The sequence below is a fragment of the Paralichthys olivaceus genome, chromosome 22 (genome assembly GCF_024713975.1).
Source record: "Paralichthys olivaceus isolate ysfri-2021 chromosome 22, ASM2471397v2, whole genome shotgun sequence".
Taxonomy (NCBI): Eukaryota; Metazoa; Chordata; class Actinopteri; order Pleuronectiformes; family Paralichthyidae; genus Paralichthys; species Paralichthys olivaceus.
Window position 1 is genome coordinate 11,337,268 of NC_091114.1, and position 16,270 is coordinate 11,353,537.

Consider the following 16,270-nt stretch of genomic DNA (forward strand, 5'->3'; position numbering starts at 1 on the left):
AACAAAATAAATATAAAATAAAATTGTTTGAACCATAGTATGTATAATATGCAGTGTAATTCTAGTCAATGCAATGAGGTCATTGTAGAGGTAATAACTTTCTTACCTGCATAAAAGAAGCTTCACAGCAACGACTGAAAGCTAAAAGTTGTTGGCACAGACTAACAACAGAAATAAACCTTGACTCAGCATTACAACCATGACACACGTGCACAATAATATTTCTGCTGTTTCTGAAGTGTGTAGTAACCATAGACTGTATATTAGTAGTAACTCAGGTCAGAAGTTGATGTAGCCTGCCCCCTGGTGGTCATTTGGCTTCATAACCGACTACAAATGAAATAATTGAGCCTTCTAAAAGCAGGTCCTTCATTTAGAATAAAACAATGACCTGTGTAAACTTTAATCACATTAAAATTCTTTATTTATGCTGTAAAATACAAATATTAGTCTTACATTTGATCGGAGTTGCACACTCAAGCAGACTCAAAGCTCTCTGTTACATCCTGATTGACGCTCACTGTGGGTTAGAGGTGCTTATATTAAGATTTTATAAAAACATCAAGCACTAAAAGTGTGAAAGCTCAGGCCAGCCAGCGTTACACGTTTCAGCTGTGTATATACATTCAAAAAAAAGCAGCTCGTCCTTTACATGGAAGCCTGGCTTGAGTGTATACCTGCATGACTTCTCTTTTTAAAGCTCTAGTAGTGTTGTAGCAGCCAGGTGGGGGCAGGTATACCTGGCAGGACAAAGTAGCTCCACCACCAGGGCTTCTCTGCTCTCTCCTCACGGTTCTGGCTCAGGTCAGCCGTCAAGGTGTAGCGCTCGTACTGGTTGTAAGGGTCAAATCGGTCGTAACCAGTTGAGATGGCGAGGTCCTCCTCCTGCATGTCGAGCTCCAGCGGCGCTTTCTGCAACACGAAGTCCACCCGGCCCGCCGTTTGCATACGATGAGGCAGAATGACTCTCTTCCAGACTCTGGTGTAGCCCGGGGCTGTGGCGCTCACAATGTGGCTGCCGGGGCTGAGGAGGCGCCAGTATTCTCCAGTCTCACCTGGGGGGAGACAAGGCACAATGTACTTTTGAAGGATAAACCAGATTGAGGGTTTGGGCGGACTTTCAGGAAACCTGTTGGAAGGATGTGAAGTGAGTAAGAAAGGAACTCATTAAATTCTAGTGTAGATCCAGAACAGGACAGATGAAGGAATATTTTTTTACATTTTCATTGATTTCTCGGAGAGTACTTCACAGATCTTTATGATAAAATAAATCAGGCATATTGAGGGGGCTGATATTTACGAGTGTGTCCAGTGCAGATCCAAATAAAAATCTGCATCTAGAAATATTAAATGTGGTTTCATAAGGGGACTTTTGGACCTTGGCGGAGGTATGTGACATTCTAGTTTGGGTTTAAGTAACTTGAATGATGTGGGGCCTCCATGTTTGGTTTTCTGTCACTTCCAGTCGAAACATTCAAGAGCTTTTAGAGAAATCTTGGTTTCCTAGTTGTTAATTCAATTTGGACATCAACAGATAATCATTTGTGAAAAATGTGTTAGCACATGATAATCATCACCTGTGGTAATATCATGTCGGATTCCTTTGAGGGAAATCCTTGCACCTTTTATTCCATTTCCCTCCTCATCTTGTACGATGCCTTTAATGCCATAATGGACCTGAGGAACACCACGACACAAATCGTTATAACATAATTCATATATTAAAATAAGAACCGAATCAGGACTTGTTCTTACTAGTTCCATAAATGTGAGCAGAGCCTCGTGGTTCTCGTGCCAGCCGATGAAGAGCTCCTCCTCAGCGGGGAATCTATCACAACCCAGCTCCACGGTCACCTCAAAGCAGTTGGTGTGAAGATAGTTGAAGTCCTGCATACCTGAGCAGTGACGAAACAGAACTGCTTTACCCAGAATCCCTTGAGAAACTGTGCTGACTCAATAAAAGCCACCTTCACTTCTCTGACTCACTGCCTGCGATGCTGGACCACTGCGCTCCGTTCACGATTCCTTTCACACTCTGATCACGAGACGACCCACAGTTGGCATTTTCATAGGACATCCTCTCGTGGGATTCTGCGTATCCTCTGGCCAGAAACTTGAAAACCTACAAAATAAAAAATAAAAAACTGGTGCATTATTTTTGGTTCTAATCTGGTTCTACTGTGCACTTGGCATAAGGTCTGGATGAAAATTATATTTATATAAATGAATAACCAAAATTTGTGAATGTATTTGACAGCAGTTCTGTGTCCATCAGTATTTCATGTGATTAGTTGGTACTTTTTTCGTGAATATCCACATTTTACCCATTCACCTGGTCATCCGGCGCTGGGGAGAGAAGGTTGCGTTCCAGCGGGTGTTTTGACAGATCGTAGGGGTACGACACCACCAGGTCGCCGCCGTGGAAGTTGGCAGAGAGCACGAACGGGATCGAGCGGATCCATTTCATGACTGCGTACGTCTCTGGTGCAACCTGGATCGCAGCATTAAGACTTAATTCAGGCCGAGAAATGAAACAAATCCCCTGACAATATCACTTATTGTGCCATAAAACAAGTCACTGGCATGTATGGAAAAGGATTCACACTGTACCTTACCAAACCAGTAATAGTCTGGGATTGGGACATGGTCAGTTCGGTAGGTATTTTGTCTGCGTCGGCTGTAAACAACAGAGGTTAAATCGGGGAAGTTTCTGTTCAGGTCGATGTTCTGAGCGTTGTTTCGACCGATATTCCAGGTATCATATCGATGCCCCTGAGGAATTCACAAGGAAGCATGTTTGAAAATAAATAAAAACACATCTCAAAACATGATGCATACATTGCATGAACATTTTGAACATCTAACTCCATTTGCAGAAGTTGTAACCGTGGAGAACTGACCTCCTCCTCATCGCCGTAGTTACTGTCCTGGTGTCCAGAAACAGCCACCTCGTATCCGTCGGGGTTCATGGAGGGCAGGATGTGGATGCGGGTGGTGTTGATGAGGTTCTGGATGCGCTCGTTCCCCAGCAAATACTCTGAGCACAGATACTGAGCCAAGTAGATCAGCAGCTGGCGGCCCAGGACTTCATTTCCGTGCATGTTTCCAATGTACTTCATCTCGGGCTCGACTGCAGAGTGTCACATTTACAGAAACCGTTCTAACTTTTACATTGTAACTAAGGAAATGTTTGTTCTCTTAAACATCGGCCCCTCAACATCTCTCCCAGTCCGGGTCTAGTATTTCCACTGAGTTTTACTCACGCAGTTCGTGTTGACCTGGGTTGTTTGAGAACTCGATCACGAGCAGCTCCCGGCCCTCCATGCTGCGTCCGATGCTGTAGGTCCTGGCGATGCTGGAGCACTGCTCCTCAGTTTTCTTCAAAATGCTGATCATCTGAGGATTGGTGTGATATTTGAACTGCACCGAGGAGACGGGCTCCTCTGGAGGAGGAATCTCCATGCTGTCGACAGCCTCAGCACCTTCCTCCGCTGTAAAGAAAAAGATAAATTATCCGTTTTGATTTATGTGCTTTTCGGCTCTACTGACTGACCACATTTTAGTTCTTTCTAATAAAAACACGATGCCTCCATTCTTGCAGCGCTGCCAGGGTATAAATAGGATGATCGTGGAGTCTGGTGTGTGCAGAAGAAACCGGGAGGAATGTGTGGAAATTCAATGTAACACCAAATGCCTGATGAAATGTCTGCTTATTATTTCAGCTGACACATTACAAACTGTTAATCCTGCTGACTTCTACTGCCGTTGTTTTCGTATTTACGCTTATTTGACACAAGCAAAAACCAATAATCATTTCATAATCACCTAAAACACCATACAGGTTTAAGCATAGGTAGCAATCCTACCTCTTATAATCTTGTGCTTGATGCATTTCTATTGAATTAGAGGAAGAAGACTGGATATCAAACATTTAGATATTATCACCTTATAACCTTCTGGCCACTTTGGACATAGCTACAGCGAGAAAGGAGATGTCTGAAGGCTCTCGCTCACTATTTTAAGAAAGCGAGTTTTTCACCAATAATTCATTGATCTTGATGAAAAGAATCAGGGGACTTAAATGTGGTTTCATGGGAGGGTAGGATGTAAACAAAAAAACTGTAACTTCCACCATGTGTGGCTGAGATATTGAGGATTGATTTGGAAATCTTGAGTTTATATGAATCTTTAACAGTTGTCCAAACAGACATGATTGATCTGTTGCGGATCTGAAACTGTCGGACAGGGCGTTGTTTTGTTGGGCTGAGCTCAACTGAGAAACATTCCAGTTTATAACTCCTTTCACCTCTTAAACTTTCGCTCAGACCTGACCTCTGGGCCCATAACATGAAACAACACGCGCTACAGTGTGACTGTGTGATGAACTCGAGGTCACGTTATATTAAAAAACCAGGAAGAAACATGAGTGTGATATAAACGTGGGAATAATTACACATGTTGAACCTGCTGCCAGACATCTGAACCACATTCTACTTGCCGGAAAAAAACAATTAGCGCAGCAATAAAAAATTAGACCTTTCATTACAGTGCTACAGGTCAAGACAACGTGGTGCATTTCATTGGTTGACTTTAAGACTTTGATGATCATGTACACATTTTCCTTTCAATGCACAAAATGACAGGACTCAAAGTGAAAATCAATTCCTCCTGTCTGTGCAGATGTTCCTGTTGTTCATGTTCTCATATGGCTCACACATGATCTCTTCTTTCTCATGAAACTTACATTTTTCAACAGCTTTTAGAAAATACTACCAGACATAGTTCTTCCTTTGTTTGTCTTTAAAGACGCTGTTTACAGCACTTGGCTTTCTAGTAAAAACACTTAAAAACAGCCACGGGACCTGGGGTGAGTGAGGGTTTATGTGGGGAACTGAGGCGCTCCAGTTGGATTTTTATGTTGAGGTAGACCACATTAGTATGTGAACAAACCAGATGTCTGCAGACAATGTGTTTTAAAAGAAGCTGAAACTCAAAAGACAACAATTGTGTTTTCTCTTTCAGCTGAAAAAAAGAGCTGTCAGCTCAAAACCAAAAGTTTTACTATTAACGAGGATACACTTATAACCAACAAGGTAGTGATTGATTGATAGATAGATAGATAGATAGATAGATAGATAGATAGATAGATAGTGTCCTCGTCCTCACCTTTGAGCCCTGCCAGTGGGTCATAGCATCCTTCTTCTTCACTGACAAAGAAGCGATCACAGTCCAAGAAGTAGGGCCAGGCCATCTCTATCCCCTGGAAAGCATGGCTGCATTTCTTCTGCACGGCCTCGCAGGTGTGGCGGCACGGCTTCAACACCTTCGCGTTCTCGCAGCGGGGGGCCAACACCGAGCAGCCCAGCATGCGGATGTCGGGGTTGCACTCTCCACCGAGCAGGGACTCCACCACGCTCATGAGGAGGTACTCGGCGCCGGCCTCGGCTTCTTCGCGGCTCCTGTGGCCGAGGATGTTGGGGAACATGGTCTGAGTGTAGGCCATGTCGTCGCAGTAGGACAGGGAGACATCCGTGCATTTGGCTGAGGTGAACAAAGTCATACAAATCAGATGGATTAGGAATATTTTCTAATTAAATGTTAGATTGCTCAGCTGAAGTCTTCATCAATGTTATTTCTCTTTATCTCCATCTATCACACACATGTGGTCATGAGTCTCACTTTGTCTTCAATCATCTGCTCCCAAATATCTCTATTATCTCTGGAAATTAGAATCTGAATATTTCATAGAGCCATTGATCATCTAAAAATACACATGATGGTTTTATGGCTTTCGGGCCAGATTCTATTAAGACTACGCCCTGTGTAGGACTTATGATCTCAACTTTCGTGTTGTTTAAAAACACTGACTCAAACCAAAGTCCACAGGGATGAAACTGAGCAATCGTTCGACCTGACAGGGGAGGGTGGGACCACTTCAGGGGCCCTGATCACGCTCTAATCACATATCGACTGATTTCAGGCTCAAAAGTCAAAGAACATATAATATTTGGGAGTTTGGAAGCTGGAAGACAAACAGTGTGAGAGTGTGACACCCATGCACAAGGGATACTTACGTTTGTCTTGCACTGTTGGCTTGCACAGTCCTGCAAAACACATCAGTGAGCATTAGCTGACACAGTGGCAGACACTAGATGGCAGTGGTTTCTATAAAAGCCTTAATCTGGCCTGTAAAATAAAACAGTGCAGTGATCAAGCTGTGGTTTTGGCTTCTGCAGCTTTTCTGAAATCTGTCTGCAAGAGATCACAAAGATTTTAGCAGACACACTACAAGAGCAAGCTTTTATCAAGTATATCAATAATTGACAAGCCACAGACCAACACATCTCATGAAATCTATGATAATTGTCAACTTTATGTTTCTGAAAGTTACACAAAAGCTTTTTAGAGCAAGTTTTTCTGCATCAAATCCAGTCCAGCGGCTCCATGTGGGAAACAGGCCACTCTGTGCAGCAGGTCCAGATGCACACATGAGAATAAAGTTTGGATCATAGCAAAAAGAGAAAAATGACTTTACCTCGGACTCTCGGGTCACAACGCGGAGGAGCACACGAAGCGAGGGCGAACAACTGCAGCAGGATCCGCAGCATGATGCTCATTTTCCGACACATTGTCATGCTCCGATGTGGCACCTCACACACAGAGACGGTGTGTGTGTGTCTGTGTGTGTGTGCAGAAACTCCCTCTGAGCCACTTTACTACAAACATTACGGTCAGCTATCAGGTTACAGAGGAAATGACTGAGAGGTGAAGTGGGGATAAGTCAAACTGAAGTTCTTCACTCTTTGTTACAGTAAAGTTTACACTGGATTCAAAGATAAAGAGAATTAAAGTGTTAGAGCCACGTTATTGACGCAGTAGCCTCACATTTGGATTAATTGATTAATGAGCCTTCTTCAGTCACATGACACTGAATATCCAATAGGAAGGTTAAAGACTCCTATTCAACAGAACTAAACTAAAACTAAATTATTAGCAATTTACTATTATTTTTATTATCAATGGAGCAAAACTATATCAAGGGAAGTCCATAAAGTTTTATCACACTATCGCACCAAAGAATTGGCCACTGACCTCAGCTACCTACATCACAAAGTGCTCTTGTTTAAGTCATTCTGCTAATTATAAGAAATTCTTTCCTTCTTTGTCACATTGGCCTAAAAGCTGTGATATTTGCTGCCATTTACATCCTGCAGCACCAAAGATGAGGAGAAGAGGGTTAGGATCTTTCAAGGCTAACACTACGGTAGCACTGCAAATTAAGTAAAGACATGCAAACAGAAAAAACGTGCAAATTGCAAAAACAACTTCATCAATTGACACTTTGATGATTTGTTGTCGTCACTTCAAACTTAAGTAGCTGTGAAATAACTTATTTGCAATGCATACGTTCTCCTTTTGAGCAGTTTTAGCTGCTTTTAGAGCAAACTGCTCGATTTCAGATGTAAATTCCTTCACTTGATGCTGCAAATAATCAATGTTGGTCTGTTTCCATGCGTCCAATTAGGCCAGAGTCATCACTGAGTCAGAATAAATTAGAATCACTAATCTTCCAAAATGATCTTTAATCCCTGGATTTAATTAGACTTGGCAATAACGGTGCTGTAGCAGAGATTGTGCTGTGACACCGCAGTCGTTCTTTATGCCACATATCATCCACAATATAATTAGGGCCACGGTGAAGCAGAACAATGTGAGTAGCTGCTGGTGAAAGAGAAACCCAAAAAGTTGTTTTATTGCCAATAGCGATAATGTTTCCTCACAAATACACATGTAACTATTGATTTTGGATATTGAATATTGTCCACAATGTTTCCATAATCCTCATTTAATCATTTAAAGTACAAATTAAGTCTGAGGACATTTGACAATACTGTGAAAACATTCATATTTTAAATATCTTTATAATTGACAGATTTTATTGCACATATTCTACTAACAGCTAATCACACTGTCAAAGAACAGCAAGTGGCTCACGGGAGGAAAATACATGTGCATAAAATACATCCAAAGAAACAGATTTGTTTCTTAGTATTAATGAGAATAATAATAATAACGAGAATAAAGCAGCTATTCTGGATTAGGGCAGCTAAAAATGTCACATATGCAAATCTGGCACAAACACAGAACAGTGTGTGTTTTAAAGCACTTTGAAAGCATTCCTATGCTACATCACTCCCCCCCCCCTTCATCTATAGGCAAAACATTGTTCCTGTACAGTGCAAAATCTAGAATAACATCATGTACTGTAAATATCCATTAGAAACGTTTTCTCCGGTCAACTGGCAGAACAAAGCACAGTTGTACAAATGCATTTTCCGATAAAAGTGGACTATCTCTAGTACATTCAGTTACACTTTAACATGCACTCACTTTAAAGGACGTCTGGTGAAGCTGCGTTTTTATTACTGTCAGCAAAAAACACAGAAGAAGACTCAAACCAGACATGAGCTCATCTCACTGCATCCTATTATTTAAAATAAAGTTGTTACTTCACATTATACTGGGTGTCTTGATATTTTATATTATATATTTCTTGTGACCTGAACCTTCAAGTTCCCATCATCCCTCCGTCCTGGACTTCACTTGTTAAATTCACATGGAAGTTGAATCTAATTTAAATTAAACACGTTCTTACGTCTTACTTTGGTTGAGATTGATTCAATGATTTAAAACACATAAGTGAGCTTCCTGTTGCACTGAGCAACATATTTCCTCATTAGCATGAAGTGGCGGGATGTAACAAAGTACATTTGCCTGGTTACTTAGGTACATTTTTCATGTATCTGTACTGAACTTAAGTAGAATTATCCTTTTCACTTTTACTCCACTACATATATATGAGCAAATGTACTTTCTATACAACATTTTAAAAATGCATTGTCACATGTTCACATAGTTTTTTTTAATATAATCTTAAAAGTAATAACAGGAGGGGCATTGGTCCATTGATCCGAGTGGGCAGGCAACATCAGGCCCCTACACTGGATTGGGAAGAGGCCCCTGCTGAGACTCACACACACGTGATCATTTCACCGGGGAACGTACGGTTTTCCAGTTCACTTCCGATCGGTGCCAGCGAATAAAATATTCGCAAAACAAATAGTAGCCTGGTTTCACGTGGAGTTCAACTTTGGGGAAATTTGACTCACTATATTTGCTGTTGTGTACATTTGACCAGGCTACACTTTGCAGGTACTATTACTTTAATACTTTAAGTGCATTCAAAAGCAAGTACTAACTTTATTCAAGTAGAAAACATTAATTTGGTATTCTACTTGAGTATATTTTTGTCTATTAATTTGTACTTTTAAAATGTTTGAGGACTTCCTCCTGCTGCAATAAATAACTCGTAAAAATATACTATTTACTACTCGCGTACAGAGTCCAGCTGCCTCAGGATGAGAAGATATATCTAAAGCCTTGGAGCTACAGGCAGGCTGGAGAGGTTTGACAGCACTGAGAGGCAAAGTCAGTTTTCATCTTTTCATGACCCTTGTTGACAATAACAAAAACAAAGAACATCCCCAGCTCCGTCCTTTAACATCGTGGTGTACATGTTATTTGCCTTTGGCTCTTGTATCTATAGTAGCTCTGAGAGATTTAGACAAAGTGCTTCAATATTCAGTGACTGACATGACGCTGCAAAGTAGTCTAACACGGCCAATACAGAAAATGGCAGCAATGTGCAGCAGCTGAGCCTCCATGCTAAAGAGTCCATCCGTCCAGTGAAGGTACTTTATCCAGAGGCAGGGACCACATAGTCTTTCTTCTCCTCTACATCTTCTCTCTGTTGCCTGTTGAGCATCTGCTACTGTCCCTGTGTCTCGAGGCAGAGGAAAGAGGAAAGGTCCCGACACGTGGACTACAAAGTGGTTGCTCCAGCGCAAAAGGCCACTTCTCTCTCCGAGTCAAGACGTCTCCAGCAGCGTGGTCCTTCAGCTTCATCTTGAACCCGAGTTTCATGGAATTGATTTGTCTGTGTGTGAATCTGTGTGGGGGGGGGGTTTCATGTGTGTTGATGAATTAAAGATCCCTTGTTTACCAGTACTGTCTGAGGCCGCATCATCCCTATCTGTCATCCCCTCACTCATCTCGCCTTCCCCTCCGTTTCTTTGCCTGTTCATCCTCCCCCTCATTACTGTCTGTTCAATCTTCCCCACCCACTATCTCCCTTATTTTTGCTCTCTCCTCCCCCCGCCTCCCCCCGAACCCACAATCTGTCCCCTCCATCTAGTCTCGTTTCACTTCCTTCTAATATCCTGTCCACTCCGTCTCTCTCCTAATTCTTCGCCTCCGCCCATCCTCCTCTACCAAGAGGCAGCCTTTCTGTTTTTGACCCGCTGTGGGTGTGCATCTGTCACGTCCGCACGGTCGCCATTAGCTGATCCTCTGGAGACAGTAGTCGTTCTCTGTGTCTAAAGAGCTGTTGTGGCCAGATGAAGGGTAAAGATCGCGACGGAGCAGCCTGTTGACGACTGTAACCAGGACTTTCTTGTACTGCTGACGTAGGAGGGAGTAGGCGAAGGGGTCAGATGCAGCCTTGCTGTATGTGAGGCACTTACTGATGATTCCCCAGTGGCGGTTGACGTCCACAAAAGGTAGAAGCTCAGCCAACCTGAAGGGGCGGCAGCAGAAACATGACTAAACAAAGTACCACACCAAACCCAGAGCCTCTGACACGTTAGGGACAGTACGACAATTACAAGAGAGGATCCAAAAGGGGGAGGGTCTGTCTCTTTTTATTTTTGGCTGATAAAAACGTAGTCAGATCAGGAGATGATCTGTATTTTGGTTTTTTCCTTTCTTTTTCCTTCCTTTCCTTCCTTGAAACAGTAAAAGCTGTCACAAGGCATGAGTAACTATAATGACCACCATATTTTCTAATGTGTAATTAAATTGATATCGTAAAAAAAATGCTCCTTTAACATATTTAGTTTCACAGTTTTAAAATGTTATGCATGAATGGAGGAATTGAAATGCCTGAAAAATCTAAATAAAGCAATATTTTGGCTTTAATAACTGATTTCATTGATTTCCATTAAAATCACGACAAAAAAATAAGGTGAGGAGATGGCTATTTAAATTTTCTATACATAAGGCATACAAAGTTATATGTCTGTAGACAGTATTTTTGTCATATTTATTTGATAGATTTGTTTTATGTGGGCATTTTGAATCTATTTCTGCACATGTTCAGGAATTCTTAGTCTGATCAGATGTTTTTTTTTTTTGCTTCAGCTGTCACTTGGACGTGTAGGTAGGCCTGGTTCAAGAGGTTGATCCAATTATCCGGACACTTTTTCCCAGTGAGTGTGTGCTCCATGTTCCCTGTCATATGTCTGTGCACACTCCACACACTGTGGATCAGCAGAAGCCACATCTGGCTGACGGCAGCTTCGTGAGCCCTGAAGCGTGTCCTATTTTCTCCGGGAGCCACTTTTTCATTGTCTCTGCCGTTTTAAGTGTTTTCCAATGGAAGCAGCGTGGCGGCTGTTTACTTCACCACAGTGCAGCTGACCAATAAGCTGCGTCCAGGCTCAGATAAATGATAATAATTGAAAGCATTAGGGTCCAAATAAGCAGTGTGGTGTCAGGTGAGCACACACTGTGATGTGACTGTGCACTTCAGGTGGTGTATTGTCTTTAATCTGATAGTGTGTGTGACAGATCTGCATGTTTTTTAAGTCTCTGCAATTACTCACAATGTTACTTGCTCATTACAAGCAAGGTCGTTTGTTTTTGAAGACTAATGCAGAAGTTTTGCATACAAATGAAATGATGCATGGTTGCTATCAGTCGGACTTACCTTGTAATCACATAAGGAGCAAAGCAGATGATGAATGAGCCGATGAAGATGCTGATCTTCTTGGTGGCTCTTTGCTTTCTCCTCTTCTGCTCTGTTAAACATCTCTGCTTTACGCTGGAAACAGGAATGAATGTTTAGTCTATTTGCCAAACTGTCAAAACTATGTATATATCAGAAGGGTTATATGAGGAAACTTGTAAATGAGAGATGCAACTATACCTGGGGTGAATGTCGACCAGCAGGAAAAGAGTCTGCATGGTGATTATGTCAATTCTCTTGCAGTGGAACCTGGCGACTTTCAGCACCTTCAGGTAGGTGAAGCAGAGGATGAGCAGGGACAGCATGAAGCTGGTGGCGTGGAAAACTACTGTGAAGATTGTAAACTTAATCCTGTCGCTGCCTCGGTCCCTCGGCTGCAGGGTGCACGACGCGTAAACATCACTGTAGTCGACCCAGGAGAAGAGGAGCGCCGTGAGGGAGAAGGTGAAGGAGTGGAGCCAGGAGTAGCACACCATGATCAGCGCGTCCTTGTAGCGCATCTTAGTGGAGTAACTGAGCGGGAAGACCACCGCTATCCAGCGGTCGATGCTGAGGGCTGCCATGCTCAGCATGGTGTTGGCGGTGAGGAAAGTCTCCAGAAAGCTCACCGTGTGGCAAACGCAATCCCCGAAAGGCTGCTGGTTCCGGACGATGCCCACTAGAGTGGCGGGCATGTTGAGCACAGTGATGAGGATGTTGCAGAAGGACAGGTTCATGGTGAAGACACCGGGCACCTGTCGGCGTATCTCGGTGCTGTGCACGAAACATAGCAGCACCAACAAGTTGGACAACAGCGAGACGACCGCGACCACGACGATGAACAAAGCGAAGATAATGTCAGCAAAGTCCATGTCTCACTCCAGAGAGTCCTCCCTCGGGTTACCTGCGCCTGCTGTGGACAATGAGCACTCGGAAACAACCATGGTCACGCATCGCGCACCTCTCCAGCGGCTCCAACTATTCATTCCAATTTAGATCCGTGCGCACCGCCGCGTCCTCTCCAACTTCCCCCGACGAGCTCTGTCCAGAGTGCTGAGGACGCGGGCGGCCGCCGCCACTCACACCCGCCGACCCCCGCGCGTCAGGTGCAGAAGAAAGTAAAAGCTGCGGTGCCAAGTGGGGTAGTGCGTGTGGGGCGCGTCTTTCAAACACCGAGCAGGCGGCCACACACTGAACTGGACTGAGGAGGACCACGGTGGAGGAGCAGCGTGCCCACTGAAGTAAATTATCACACCCAGAGCTGCAGGAACAACTTGTCCTATAGTCACAAAACACACTTCTCTCCCTGCTTCCTACATACTGGAGTATTTCGAGGAAATCCTCCTGTGTTGTTTGATTTTCTTGTGCGCAAATACGCATCAATCGCCCCGCAAACTATGTTATTCACGCGTGAGTTTCTCGCGTCCCCCGCATTGATTCGACTTGGCTCGAATCAATGTGGATGTGGAGGCAAAGGGACGCATAGAAATCCAGGGATGAGCTCTTGGATAATTGGAGACGCGTCTGCCGTGGCCAAATGGCACCAGGTGCACAGGCGCACCAGAGAGGCAGAGGGGGGCAAACAGATCCCTGTCCCCAAATGAATTATTTATAGGCCGATGGCTACTGTAGATTCACTGTGTATTATTGGAATTTTGTGTCTGGGATGCAAAAATATACAGAGAGAGGATGATGGTAGAATGTGACCTTTTCAAAAAAAATAGCCTTTGCAGAGATAAAATGAATATATTTTAAACATTTGCACAGTAAATATCTTTTCACTGCCACTTCCAGAAAATATCACATAGCAATACAATCACAACACCTAATCATGTTCCAACAGCGGTGGTTTATCCCATAGCTGATGATTTTTTTATCTGTTGTAGATATGAGCATCAGTTCTGTCGAAGCAGAACTTCAGCGTCAGATTTTATGGGATATATAACCCTGAGTGTTTAAAATCATTCCTTAGCAGCAGAAAACTCCATCCACAGTTTATCTTTGTTCTCAGGGAGAAAAATATGAACTGTGAAATCAATACCTTTTTGAATGTTTGGGTTGTTAGGTTGTGAGGACTCTTATTTGGTCATTTAAATTCTAAAATACATAAATAATAAGTCATCACATCGGTAGTTATATGTCGTACTTATCCATTAATGAATGGTCATGACTTTCTCACCGTTCACAGAGTGAGCTCATCTATAAAACATAAATAAATGAGTCATTTACATTGATTAAAAAAGCCGTTAGTTACAACATATAACTCTTTATAAGCTGAGGAGGCTTTCTGGAAGGTAACAAACAATTCGTTCTAAATACGGTAACCAAAACTTTGATCTTGTTAATGGCCTCTAACTGTTCCATAAGAAAAATGATTTATTAACCACTAGCCACAGGCCTTCATAAACAAGCAACCCAAACTAAGAACAAAGCTCCAGTTAAATACACTCTTCACTGTTGAGCATTAAAATTGTACCTGATTCAAATTGGAGAAACATAGTCAATATGGATGCTTGTGCTTGTTACTGAGTCATGCCCACTCCTGGAGAAGTGTGTGTAGACAGTGACTCACTGGGGTCAGACACAGCCTGCAGGGCTTTTCTCTATCTTTTCTCGTTTGCACTCACTTCATCCTCCAACTTGTTATGAGGCTTGTGTTATGCTTCTTCCTGTATCCCCCCCTCCCCCTCCAATTAAGTGCTTCGTTTTATTTATTTAAGGGCGATACACTGTCAGAGAATTCACTTCCCTCCGAGCCCGCTGCCGTGCATGTACCCATCACAGTGGATTATTAAAAGTGAATAGGTGAGTCATCATTAAATGTAGTTGAGGGAAACCCTGCGGCCAGATATCTTTGAAGTGACTGTCCCTTCAAAGCGTCACAGCTGATGAAAGCTTTTTCCACATATGCCATTCCTGCTATAATGAAGCTACTACGGCACCGAGGGTGTGTTTTTCTGTGTGTGTGCAGGAGTCAGAGAGCCGGGGAGACAAAGCAGCAGTGGGTGATGTCAGTCCCCTACAAACTAGAGATCAAATGCCTTGGAGAAAGCTACAGCTGGGCTCCTGGGGGAAGAGTGCAAAGCTATTTATAGGCCTGATGGGGTGTCACCTCCAATATAACTCTCAGCGCTGGCGTATTACCTAACCGAGGTATCAGAGCGCAGAACGCAGCTTCAGAGCCACAAATGGGATCGCTTGGAGAGGATGCTTTTATGTGAGCGGAGTAATCAGTTACTACAGTTTTAGGCGGGCCGACAAAATGCCTCGAGGGCCCGTGGCTGTTTAACAAAGTCATTCAAGCAGAGAGGGGAAAGATGCTGATCCTCAAAATGCACCAAAACCACAACTGATCATGAATCAGAGTGGATCTCAAGAGAATTCATGAAGTGTACATGTTGGATTGAATTAATGCCCTCGATGTTAGAGTTCCAACTTACATGTTGGTTAATGTGTTAATTATCTAGTTCACCATCTGAATGGAAAAAAAAATACATTGGTGATCACTAAAAAAACATTTTCTGGTTTCAGCTTCTCAAGACTGAGGCTTTTCTGCTTTATTCAATTATAAATGGGAAAATGTTTTGAACTGGACTGAATCAGAAGCTTTCTTTGACCCTTGATGAGCAGTTTTTAACTCATTTCTGACACGTTATAGATCAAACAAGCAACTGATTATCTGTGAAAATACTCAATAGACTAATCAAATGACTGTAATAATCAGTTGCAGCTCTACTTATCTAATCATAGGTGGAAAAACAGGCTCATGACACACCTCCGGCTGCTGTGTCCGGTACGTGTGCGTTGCTGTCAGATCTAAATTAAACCGAGAAGCGTTCGCTGCACAAACAGAGCAACGCAGTGAATGTTGTGTTTTCGTGACCTCGGCCTTGTGACGGAGAAAGTCCTGAAAGCTTTCAACTTCACATTCAAACCAGCGATCTTACTTAGCTGCATCTGACCTTCATACCAACCAACAGCACAACACAGAAGTGTGATCTGAGCAGAGGAGTGAAATCCCCCTGTGGTCCTCAGGGTATACCTGGAATTTCACTCTGAGCTTGTACCTGCTCCAACACCTGAGTTCCGGAGGGAGCTCAGCGTCATGTGTTAAATAAGTGTGGTTGGTGTGACTCGTCTCAGAGTCACAGCAGGAGGCTTTTAGACAGTCACCATGTATATCCTTTCTTTCTTGGTTGTAGTTTACCTTTAAATAATCAACTCATAAAAACAAAAGATGCACTAATCAAGATATAAATGCATAGTGTCACGATATAGTATTGGGATGTAGGAAAGTACTACAATTATAACATAGTATTGATTTTTCAATGGATTTGTTGACATAAGAAATATCTAAATAATATGAATCAATTACACCGTCTAAATTCTTTCTCTGTTTCTTGGTTCAAGCACGTTTCTGTCCTC

At 42.8% G+C, this 16,270-nt stretch overlaps 2 protein-coding genes across 3 annotated transcripts; both read right to left on the reverse strand.

Annotated features, from left to right (window-relative positions):
- Nucleotides 1–401: 401 nt before the first annotated feature.
- On the reverse strand, nt 402–6,701 carry LOC109634703 (carboxypeptidase Z-like). 2 transcript variants are annotated; one of them, XM_020095389.2, is made up of 11 exons: nt 6,536–6,700; nt 6,075–6,104; nt 5,167–5,541; nt 3,264–3,491; nt 2,901–3,130; nt 2,611–2,772; nt 2,333–2,491; nt 1,987–2,122; nt 1,756–1,895; nt 1,578–1,677; nt 402–1,055 (listed from the first exon to the last, which is right to left on the reverse strand). In XM_020095389.2, exons 1-11 carry the CDS (start codon nt 6,633–6,635, stop codon nt 703–705), a joined length of 2,013 nt encoding a protein of 670 aa, XP_019950948.1. In that variant the 5' UTR covers nt 6,636–6,700; the 3' UTR covers nt 402–702. The 2 variants fall into 2 exon arrangements, with proteins under 2 accessions (XP_019950948.1, XP_069374674.1); XM_069518573.1 differs by having other exon boundaries at nt 533–1,055; nt 1,578–1,895; nt 6,536–6,701.
- Nucleotides 6,702–7,830: 1,129 nt separating this feature from the next.
- LOC109634795 (G-protein coupled receptor 26-like) lies at nt 7,831–15,510 on the reverse strand. Its single transcript, XM_020095491.2, has 3 exons — nt 12,047–15,510; nt 11,828–11,941; nt 7,831–10,636 (listed from the first exon to the last, which is right to left on the reverse strand). The coding sequence occupies exons 1-3, from the start codon at nt 12,715–12,717 to the stop codon at nt 10,399–10,401; spliced, it is 1,023 nt and encodes a 340-aa protein (XP_019951050.1). The 5' UTR covers nt 12,718–15,510; the 3' UTR covers nt 7,831–10,398.
- Between the last annotated feature and the right edge of the window lie 760 nt (nt 15,511–16,270).

Bases quoted from the DNA above. Each gene is read 5' to 3' on its own strand.
- LOC109634703 (XM_069518573.1), bottom strand. From the start codon at position 6,635: ATGACAATGTGTCGGAAAATGAGCATCATGCTGCGGATCCTGCTGCAG. The intron at 3,492-5,166 runs GTGAGGACGAGG...TTTTCTTTACAG, and splicing joins CCCACTGGCAGGGCTCAAAG to CGGAGGAAGGTGCTGAGGCT. The intron at 1,056-1,577 runs GTGATGATTATC...GTCTCCCCCCAG, and splicing joins CCGACATGATATTACCACAG to GTGAGACTGGAGAATACTGG.
- LOC109634795 (XM_020095491.2), bottom strand. From the start codon at position 12,717: ATGGACTTTGCTGACATTATCTTCGCTTTGTTCATCGTCGTGGTCGCG. The intron at 11,942-12,046 runs GTATAGTTGCAT...TCCTGTTTCCAG, and splicing joins CTGGTCGACATTCACCCCAG to CGTAAAGCAGAGATGTTTAA. The intron at 10,637-11,827 runs GTAAGTCCGACT...CCGCCCCTTCAG, and splicing joins GCTCCTTATGTGATTACAAG to GTTGGCTGAGCTTCTACCTT.